This window comes from Carlito syrichta, unplaced genomic scaffold, assembly GCF_000164805.1.
Source record: "Carlito syrichta isolate Samal-C Ts95f unplaced genomic scaffold, Tarsius_syrichta-2.0.1 Scaffold306749, whole genome shotgun sequence".
In the NCBI taxonomy this organism is placed as follows: domain Eukaryota; kingdom Metazoa; phylum Chordata; class Mammalia; order Primates; family Tarsiidae; genus Carlito; species Carlito syrichta.
Genome location: NW_007250845.1, coordinates 381,484 through 393,077, shown reverse-complemented (window position 1 = coordinate 393,077; position 11,594 = coordinate 381,484). Strand labels below are relative to the sequence as shown.

Below are 11,594 nucleotides of genomic sequence, written 5' to 3'. Positions count from 1 at the left end.
TATATATTCATCATAACATCGTTTATAATAGCAGAACATTAGGAAGAGCTTATATATCTAGTAACGGGTAGTGGATTAAATGTGTGGCACTTTACAGCAGAAAAGCACCTAGTCAATAACAGCAAGGGTTGCATAACAAGCTAGAGATAGACATGTATTATTGACATGGAAAGCTCTACATGTATTACTGACATGAAAAGATGATCATGATGCATTTTAAAGCAGAGATTATGGATTATAAGATAATATATAGGATTCCAGGTCTTTTTTAGAACCTACAGCCTGTACTTATATTGTGGTTTACCTAATAATGTATAAACATAGATATGCAGTTATAGAAGGATCTATACCAAAATATGAATAGTGGTTATGTCTAAGTAGAGAATTTGGGATTGTTTGAGGTTTTCTTCTTTATATTTATTACCTTTTCTACAGTTTTTACAATAAGCATGTATTACTTTAACAATCACAAAAATCTTTTTTTTTTTTTAAAGATGACAAGAGTTTATTAAGAAGCCAGAAAAGTTCTCAAGTGGGAGGGTACCCGAAAGAGGCTTGCTCTGTAATCACAAAAATCTTAGACATCAATCAACTAACCATTGAACCATAAAGAATCTTAGTATCTGACTTACCCCATTGTCTTAAGTACTGATGATAATTTCTAGAATGTCCTGGCATCAAAGGAGGTAAATATACTTCTCAGGATAATTCTCAGATTAGACAATCTTTCAGGGTATGATATCAGGTATAAATACCTAGCATAGCCCTGAGGTTCAGAAATGTATTGGGTAGTCAAAGAAAAACATCTTCCTGATACAGGTTCTCCTTAACAGGGAGCAACAGTATAGGTAATATATATATTTTGAGGTAGGAAAAAACTTACTGCAGTGGATAATCTGGATGCCAATGTCATTTCCAAGTTCCCTTTAAGACCAAGAAGTGCAGGAACCAAAATGAAAACTTCTGTAACTTTTTTGAACACCTCCCAGTGCTGTAAGAAAAAAGTAAAATTTTCTGACACTCTTTAACAAGCACTTTAGAATAAAGACATTTCTAAAATTCTAGTCTTTTCATCAAGGTTGCATCTACACTTTGAATGACAACATAGGTCACTTAATATTAGTGTAACTTCATCCTCTTGAGTTTTGAAGCTTTGAGTTACTTTAGAAGATTCAGTTAGAGTTAACAGCAATAGCTGATACAGTTACCACAACTCTATCTCTAGCTTGTTATGCAACCCTGGCACTCTTAATGTTTTAGTTTACCCCTTTTAAATGGCAAGAGTCAGTATGGCTAGTGGTTGAGAGCATAGACTCTGGAACCACATTATCTGGATTTGAATCTTGCTTCCAACACTAATTACAACAACTCTACAGAAAATTACACTAATATTATTTTCTAATTTCACAAATGAAGAAATAAAGATTCAGAGAGGATGAATTATTTTTTCAAGATCAAAAGATAGGACTCAGCATTGACCTCAGGAGTTCTGAGTAGTCTCATATTCTGTTCCCCATTTTAGGGCAGGAGGCAGAGAGATTGCAGAACACAGGATTATAAAAAGAATACTAAGCTGGAAATAAGAGTTGTGCTTCTAGGCATGGATCTGTTATAAGCTGGTTGCATGATCCTGGATGAGTCACATTACTTTCTGACCTCAATTTATTCATCCATGAAGTGAAATCTCCACCTGTCTAGGTTTTGGAGAAACACTGTGATAATGAAAATAAAAGATATTAAAGTGCTTTCTAAACTGAAAGACCATACAAATATCTTAATAACACAAAGTGGTATTTTACAAGTGCTATTAAGAGGTGACTGTCCCAGTAAGAGACTTTATGGACTAGGCATATTAACTTTAGGTCAAAAAGCATCAAGAATATATGTCTTGTCACTAATACCAGACAGGCAAGAAAAGTAAAACTTAAATCCATCAGATAGATGAAAGAAAAATTCAATTTGTTCCCAAAGTTTCCCTAGAGGCTGTTCCAAATGGGTGTAGACCTGGGGCCCAAGGAGATTTAAGGAAATGTTTATCAGATGAGTTGTCTGTAAAATCCTGGTTCAAAGAACTCAAGGGAAATCCCTCTAAAGCTTCTGCCAATTAAAATATGGGCCTTAAAAAGCTCTGGGGTTCCAATAGCACCCTAGGATTTTAGTCTTAAAAACTAACAAGCCAACAATTTTGTCCATATTTTATGATGAACTAATGATCCTGGTGTGCTGGTGAAATTATATATCCTCCAGAGAAAATGGTAGCGATGATGATAAAGAAAAACAGATAATAATAATAAATATTAACAATATATCATTCATTGACTGTCCATTATATTCCAGGCACTGTTCTTTAGGCTTACTCACTTAATCTTTACAAGAAACCTATGAGATAGGTAGTATCTTGATCAGATCCCAGATATAATTCAGAATACATTTTACCTTGGTCATAATTTTAAAGACACCTGCTGTAATATTGTAAAATCTGTATTTAGTCTTCAACCCTGTTTCCTGGCATATATCTAAAATCCTTAGACGCTCCAAAGTGATCTATGTTTGTAAGCTAATGAATGACCGATGATTGGCAGCCCATAGGTAGCTTCAGGATGGGGTCTGGTCACCAGAAAGACCAAGGCATGAAGAGAAGGTTACGACGCTCAGCCCCACCCTTCAACCTCTAGGGAGGGGAGAGGGGCTGAAAGTTAAGTTGATCAATGGCCAGTGGCTAAATGAACCATGTCTATTTAAGTTGATCAATGGTCAGTGGCCAAAGGAACCACATCTACATAATGAAGCTTCTATTAGAACTCCCAGAAGGACTGAGTTTGGAGAGCTTCCAGATAGCTGAACAGCCAGAGAGGTTCCTGGATGGGCCATGCCTCAGGAAGGCATGGAAGTTCCACAATCCTCCCCTCAAGCCTACCGCATGCATTCTTCATCTGGATCCTTTGTAATATCCTTTATGATAAACTGGCAAATGTGTTTCCCTGAGTTCAGTGTCATTCTAACAGATTAATTGAACCCAAAGACGGGGTCATGGGAACTCCAACTTGAAGTTGGTCTGTCAGATGGTCCAAAGGTTTAGACTTGCATCTAGTGTCTGAAGGCGGGGCAGTCTTGTGGACTGAGCCCATACTCCGTGGGATCTGACACTATCTCCAGGTAGACATTGTCAAAATTGAATAGAAGGACACTCAGCTTGTGTCCGCTGCAGAATTGCTTGCTTGGGGTGTGGGGTAAAACCAGCATGCATTTGGTCACAGAAGTCTTCTCCATTGATAGTTATGGTGTGAGAACATCACTGGTCATCACGCTTTAGACCTGCTGGAATGCACTCCTTTGAGATACTTCCTTCGGTTATTCTTTCTAAGATCAATTCTAACCAAATACTCATGTGAGAGTTACTATGAAATCCTTAACACCTTAGCACTGATGTGATAACAAGAGATATTAATTACTGATTTCCTATCTTGTGCCAAATTCTACATTCTTTTCTCTATTCTAGCAGACACGTGCTTGCAGAAGTTCCTAAACTCTCAGTTTGTGGCACTCGTGGTATCTCAGAAATGTTTTTATGACTTTCCTAGGAAAAAAGAAATACCTAACAGTCCTACTTATCAAGTAGCTAGGTCCAAACAACTTATTTATTAAGTCAATTTCCTAATAACTTGGAAGTCATTTGAAGAAACAATACAAATAAATTGAAAGAAAAAATAAAATTTCATGTCATTTTATAGAATTATTTACTAACGGGATATATGTACCTGTTGGGCACTGCACAACTTCTCAGACTTTGGAATGAGAAACAGTCACCTTCATTTCCTGTTTTGCATTGGGCTTTGCATGACTCCTGTTTTTTATCGCAGCACTGCTGAAATCCGGTTTTGCAAAGATATGTCATCAAAAGAAACAGAGTGTGATCTAATGTTTAAATGCTGAGCCAGCTTAAGCTAGCCATCTGTAGCGCATCCAAGAGATGTTACTGTGTTTCCTTTAAAAATTTAAAATATCCCTTGGCAACCCTGGGGTGTTCTGACAGCAGTAGTACAGCACAGTAGTCAAGAGAAAGGGCTCGGGAGTCAGATGGCCATAGCTAAAACTCTGACCCCACCTACTGTATGATTTGGGCAAATTATGCTTTACTTTCTTCATCTAAAATATAGACATAGGCAGGTACAGTGGTTCATGCTTGTAATCCCAGCACTTTGGGAGGCCGAGGTGGGAGGATTACTTGAGTTCTAGAGTTCAAGACCAGCCTGGGCAACATAGCAAGACTTTATCTTTTTTTTTTTTTTTTTTGAGTTGTAGTTTCACTCTGTCACTCAGGCCGGAAGGCAGTGGCACGCTCCCGGCCACCGCAGCCTCGACCTGCTGGGCTCCGGCAATCCTTCCGCCTCAGCCTTCCAAGTAGCTGAAACTACAGGTGTGCACTATGATGCCTGGCTATTTTTTTTTATTTATTGTAGAGATGAGGTCTCGCCAAGTTGCCCAGGCGGGTCTCGAACCCGTGGGTTCAGGCATCCACTCACCTCAGCCTCCCAAAGCGCGGGATTACAGGCTGAGCCACCGAGCCCGGCAAGACTTTATCTTTACAAAACCAAAAATTAAGCCAGGCATAGCGGCACCCACCTGTACTGCCAGCTACTCAGGAGGCTGAAGTGGAAGGATCACCTGAGCACAGGCGGTCGAGACTGAGTTGAGCCATGATTGTGCCATTGCACTGCAGCCTGGGAGACAGAGTGAGACTCCAACTCAAAAAAATAAAATAAAATAAAACATGGACATAATTGTACCAACCTCATAAGCTTTTGCTCAGGACCGTGCCTACACATAGCATGAATTGAGTGTTTAAGAGCTGTAACACCAATATACATTATCAGTTAATTTTCAATTTTCCTGTCAGGAGTACATAATGCAGAAAAAGTCCAGAGAGGGAATGCTGAGGCAGCTGGTACCAAAAATAACGTTTGCTTACTTACAGATCTTATCAAGATACCAAATGTCCTCAGAGGCTCTGCGGGTCATTAGGAAATGCTTGATTTCTCAAGAATCTGCCCTCAAGTAAGTCAACTTCTTGTCTAACCTCATCTTGTACTTTCATCAATCATGCAGAATCTCAGGCAAGCACCCACAAGTCAAACACAACATCAAACTTCCCATATGTATTAGATTCAAACCTAAAAAAAAAATCGATTTAATATCCACAAGGACATACAAAAATTAAAATTAAAAATAACGAGCAAGTAAGTTAAAGAACATATCTATGGAGTCCTAGCCATAACAGAAAGTTTTTAAAATTTAATAAGAGGTTATACAATTTAAAAAATGCATGCCCCAATAAAAAGAAATTATGATTGTCATTTTAACTTAGTTTGAAAAAATAAACCTATTCACTTTTAGACATCTGACAAAATGGCCAACTTTACTCATAATTATAAAAATGCAAATTAAAAGGTAATACATTCTCATCTGTGAGATTGATAAAGTTGGAAAATACACTGTTCATAAGAATACAAGGAAATGCACCCTTTTATACTGCTGGTAAGAATATAAAGGTTTAAGTTTTGGAAAGGAATTTGAAAATATCTATCAAATATAAAATGCCCCATAATTTTGACTCAGAATTCTACTTTTAGGAATTTGACCTACAAATAAACTTGCATGAGTTCAAACACATACATAGTAAGTTTTCTTCATCATTGTTCATAACAGCAAAAGATTTGAGGCAATTAACATTCCCTTCATTAGGTAGCTTGGTAGATTAATTGTGATACATCCTCATGACAGTGCATTATCTAGCTGAGGAAGAACTAGGTAAATTTGTGTGTGCCTTATAGAAGGAGCTCCAATATAAGTTAAATAAGAAGATCAAGGTGAAGAATAACATTATAGAGTGTTATTTTGTTTCTATATCTTAGAAAATATATTTATCAATGCACATACATGCAATATGCATTTAATGTCTATTGAAGGGTATATGGAAAAAAATTAGAGTAATTTCCAAGGAAGGGACCAGGGCATGGGTGCTTCCATTATTTATTTTTTCATATTGCTTTAATATGCTTCACTAGGTATACGCATTACTTTTTTAAATTAAATTTTTTATTTTAAAGTAATTATAGATCTCATGTACCCCTTACCCAGTTTTCACCCAGAAATAACGTCCTGTAAAACTACAGTACAATGTCATAACTAGAATATTGACACTGATGCAGTCAAGATACAGAATATTTCCATCTCCTCAGGACTTCTCCTATTACCCTTTTATAGCCACTTATCCCCACTCCCAATCCTTCCCTAACGGTTGGCAACCACTAATTTGTGCTCCATTTCCATGATTTTATCAATTAGAGAATATTATATTAAGTAATACAGTATATAACTTTTAAAATTAGCTTTTTTCACTCAGTATCATTCTCTAGAGATTCACCTAGATTGTTGCATGCATCAATAATTCATTCCTTCTTGCGTTGAGTAGTATTCCATCATATGAATTTATCAAAGTATGTTTAATCATCCAACTGTGAAGGACACTTAAGGCTGTATCAGGTTCTTGGTCATTGTGAATAATGCTGCTATAACCATTCAGGTACAGGATTTGTATGAACGTAAGTCTACATTTTCTAGGGATAAATGCCCAGGAATGTAACAGCTATGTCACATGGTAGTTAATGTTCAGAGTTTCTTTTGTTTGTGTGTTTGCTTGTTTGTTTCAGAACTGCAAAAATGTCTTCCAGAGTAGCTGTACTATTTAAATTCCCATCAGCAATGTACGAATAACATCTTTTCTCTACATGCTCACCCCCATTTGGTGCTGTCATAATTTTTTTATTTTAACCATTCTAATAGGTGTGTAGTAATATTTCATTGTGGTTTTCATTTGCATTTCTCAAATGGTTAATGATGAACATCTTTCCATATGTTTACCTGCTGTCTGTATATGCCCTTCAGTGAACTTCCTCTTCATGTTTTTTGCCAATTTTCTAACTAGTTTTCTGGTGTTTTTTATTTTATTTTGTTTTGCTTTTACTGTGATTTTTGAGAGATCTTACATATTCGAGTCCATTGTCAGATAGGTGGTTTGCAGATATTTTCTCCACTCTGTAGTTTGTCTTTTTATCCTTTTAACAAGGTCATGCAGAGCAAATTTTTTTTCTTTTACGATGTCCAATTTACCCATTTTTCCTTTAATGTGTTAAGTCTAAGAACTCTTCCTTACTCTGGAATCCTGAAGATTTTCTATATTTTTTCCTAAAGGTTTTTTAGTTTTACATTTTATATTTAAGTGTGTGATCCATGTTGAATTAATTTTTCTATAAAGTATGAGACTTAGGTTGAGATTTATTTTTTTGCCCCTATGGATGTCTACTAACTCCAGCATCGTTTGCTGTAACGGCTAGTTTTTTCTCCATTGAATTGCTATGACAATTCTGTCAAAAATCAGTTGGATGTATTTATGTGGGCCTATCTCTGGGCTGTCTATTCTGTTGCATTGATCTATGTGTCTATTCATCCTCCAATACCATGCAGTCTTGATTACTTAGCCATATAATAAATTTTAAAGTCAGACCATTCCCTTCTAACTTATGTTTCTTTTTCTTTTATTTTTATTTTAAAGATGCGGGGTACAATTCAGGGTTAGGTATACATATTTTTATTTTTCAAAATTGTTAAAACCATTATCTTTTGGATAAAAATTTTAGAATAATCTAACTTATATTTACAAAAAACTTACAAAAAAATTTCCTAAAAGGGAATTCTGTTAAATCTGTGTATCAATCAATGTCTTTTTTAGGTTGAGTATTCCAATCCATCACTATGGTATGTCTCTCCATTTACTTAGATCTTCTTTGATTACTTCCATCAGTGTTTTGTAGTTTTCAGTATGCAAGTCCTGTACAACTTTTGTTACATTTGGATCTAGGTATTTTTTTTGGAGTTGTTATAAATAGTATTATATCTTTAATTTCAATGTCCACATATTCATTGCTAGCATATTAGAAACATAATTGATTTTTGTATGTATTGTGTATCCTGAAACCTTGATAAACTCATTTAGCAGCTCTAGGCAATTTTTGGTAGATTCTTTGGGATTTTTCTAAGTAGTCAATCATGTCATCTGCAAATACGGACAATTTTACTTCTTCCTTTCCCATCTACACCTTTTATGTCCTTTTCTTGTCTTATTGCATGATGTTGAATAAAGGTGATGTGTGTGGATATCCTTGCCTTGTACCTGATCTCAGGGAAAAAGCATTTGGTATTTCACCACCAAGTACAGTGCTGAGGACGTTCTACTCTATTTCTACTTATCTGGGAGATTTTGTCATAAATGGATGTTGAGTTTTGTCAAACGCTTTTTCTGCATCACTTGATATGGTTATGTTATTTTCTGCTTTAGTTTGTGAATACAGTGAATTCCATCAGTTTTCAAATATTGAACTAGATTTGCATTCCTGGAATAAATCCTACTTGGTCATGGTGTATAATCCATTTTGTATATTGCTGAATTCTGAGTGTTAATGTTTTGTTAAGGTTTTTTCCATCTATATCCAGAGGGGATACGGGCCTATAGTTTCGTTGTATTATCTTTGGTTTTGGTATCAGGGGAAATACTAGCCTCTTAAAATGATTTGTAAAGTGTTCTCTCTTCTATTTTCCAGAAGAGCTTACGTAGAATTGGTTATGCTTGCTAGAATTTTCATGTGAAACTATCTGGACTTGAACATTTCTTTTCGGGGGAGTTTTTAAATTACAAATTCAATTTTCTTAATAGGTGTAGAGATATTCAAATTATTTACATCATTTTAGGTGGATTGTGGTAGTTGTGCTTTTTGAAGTAGTCCATTTTGTTTTAAGTTATAAGGGTTAAGTAAATAGAGTTGTTTGTAGTACGCCTTTATTATCTTTTTGATGACTGTAGAATCTGTAGTGCTACCCCATTTCATTCCTGATATTGGTAATTTACATCTTCATTCAGTTTTGCTCCAGATTTGTCAGTTTTATTGATCTGTTTTAAAAACCAGCTAGTTGTTTCACTGATTTTCTCATCTTCTTGTTTTCAATTTCATTGATTTTTGCTATTACCTTTATTATTTCCTTCCTTCTGCTTGCTTTGAGTTTAATTGGCTCATCTTTTTCTAGAGTCCTGAGATGGAAACCAAGATTACTGATTTGAGATTTTTCCTCATTCTATTTTATGCATTTTTTTCTTTCTTTTTCTTTTTTGAGTTGGAGGTCTCACTCTGTCACCCAGGCTGGAGTGCAATGGTATGATTTTTTTTAGTTGGAGTATCACTCTGTCGCCCAGACTGGAGTGCAGTGGCCGCTCCCGGCCACCGCAGCCTCAACCTGCTGGGCTCCAGCGATCCTTCTGCCTCAGGTTTCCGAGTAGCCAGAGTTACAGACACGTGCTACCATGCCCGGCTGATTTTTTTTTTTTTTTTTTTTTTTTTATTGTAAAGATGAGGTCTCGCCAAGTTGTCCAGGCGGGTCTCGAACCTGCGGGCTCAGGCAATCCACTCACCTCAGCCTCCCAAAGCACGGGATTATAGGCTGAGCCACCGAGCCCGGCTGCAATGGTATGATTATGGTTAACTGCAGCCTTGACCTCTGGGCTCAGGCAATCCTCCTGCCTCAGCATCCCAAGTAAGTTGGGACTACAGGCGCATGCCACCACACTTGGCTAATTATTATTGTTGTTGTTTTTTAATTTTTGTAGTCATGAGGTCTTGCTATGTTGCCCAAGTTGGTCTCAAACTCCTGGGCTCAAGCAAGTCTCCTATCTTGGCCTCCCAAAGTGCTGGGATTATAGGACTGAGCCACCACACCCAGCTGAGTTATATTTTGATGTTGTTTCATTAGCAATCAGTTCAAAGTTTTGTTTTTTATTTTTTTTGAGACTTCCGCTTTGATCTACGAATTATTTAAAAGTATGCTGTTTATTTCCAAGTGCTTGGAGACTTTCTGTTATCTTTTACTTTTATTCCATTGTGAATGATTGTTTTATGACATTCTGAATGATTTCAATATAAACTTGTTGAGGTTTGTTTTATGGCCCAGGATACATGAATAGAATGTGTATTCTGCTGTTTATGTGTGGGGTATTTTATAAATGTCACTTAGATCCTGTTGGTTGCTGAGTTCTTCTATACCCTGGCTGATTTTCTGTCTAGTTGTTCTATCAATTACTGAGAGGGGGTGTTGAATTCTCCAACTCTAACTGTAGGTTTTTAAAATTTCTCCTTTCAGTTCTATTGGGGGCTATCGCTATCAGCTGACAGGGATGAAAGTCTGGGCACGCTACTTGCCCTTCTACGACACTACCCTGGCGAAAGTGCCAGGACACCTCCTCACAACCTTGTGAGGTGAAGTCCAAACTCCCTCCTGGGTCTTTGCTGTCATGGGTGTGGGTGAGGCCAGTTTTTTGTGAGTGCTTGGCTAGAGTAGAACAATCACTGTCTAAAAGTTTTCTGTCTTGCTAGGATGTCCCTTTCCTGATCTATTGGCTACAGAAAGCAGGCTTTTGTTTTATTATTATTATTATTATTATTATCTGCTTCTCTTGGCATTTTCAGGTTGCCAGCTTTCTCAACCCCAACTCTGAGACATATGAAGCAAAGAGAAAACACAGGGAACTCACCACTGTGTTATTCCTCAGGTCCCAAGGTCCCTAGCTGGTTGTTCTCTCTACTTTTTGGAGTCTTCTCATGTTTGTCTGTTTCCAGAGTCAGGGTCTGGCTCTGTCACCCAGGTTGGAGAACAGTGGCACAATCATGGCTTACTGTAGCCTTTTTGAACTCCTGGCCACAAGATCCTACCACCTCAGCCTTTCATGTTTGTTTTATACAAAGTGTTCAGGGGTTTTAGTGGTATTTAATGGAAAAGAAAGGTAAAAGTATATCCACTGCAGCTTCCAGAAAGTAGAAGTTCATGTATTACTTTTTTTTTTTTTTTGAGTTGGAGTCTCATCCAGCCCAGGATAGAGTGCAGTGGCACACTCACAGCCACCCCAGTGTCGACCTGCTGGGCTCCAGTGATCCTTCCGCCTCAGCCTTCCAAGCAGCTGGAACTATAGGCATATGCTACCACATCCGGCTAATTTTTGATTTATTGTAGAGACACGGTCTCGCCAAGTTGCCCGGGCTGGTCTCAAACTCGTGGGTTCAGGCAATCCACTCGCCTCAGCCTCCCAAAGTGCTGGGATTGCAGGCTGAGCTAACGAGCCTTGCCCATGTATTACTTTTTAAATGGAAAACAGAACCATTGCATCAGGGGCCACAGATATGTTAATAGAGAGTTATTTTATCTTTAATACAAGCTCTAAAACTATAGCTATACTTTATAAATAGAGAAGAACATGGTGAAGCCATCCTAGCATTGTGAATTAAGGAACTGGTGACAAAATTAACTCTAACATTGAAACTGCCCTCTTATTTTCTCTTTGCACATTTAAAACACTTCACACGAAAGTATCCCTTTCCTCTCTGACATCTCTACTTTTCAATCCGGAAAAAAGTCCTATTCAAAGTTCCAGGATTAGTTATATAACTCAGGTATTGTGCATCATTCCAAATAAATTCTGAAATACACACACACAC

At 37.2% G+C, this 11,594-nt stretch overlaps 1 protein-coding gene across 1 annotated transcript in view; it reads right to left on the bottom strand.

Moving 5' to 3' along the window:
* Positions 1-11,594, bottom strand: part of SLC41A2 (solute carrier family 41 member 2) — a 148,987-nt gene that overhangs the window by 100,553 nt on the left and 36,840 nt on the right. The window contains exon 2 of the mRNA XM_008063330.2: positions 884-991. Within this exon, the coding sequence (XP_008061521.1) occupies positions 884-991 (108 nt within the window). The remainder of the gene's footprint in view (positions 1-883; positions 992-11,594) is intronic.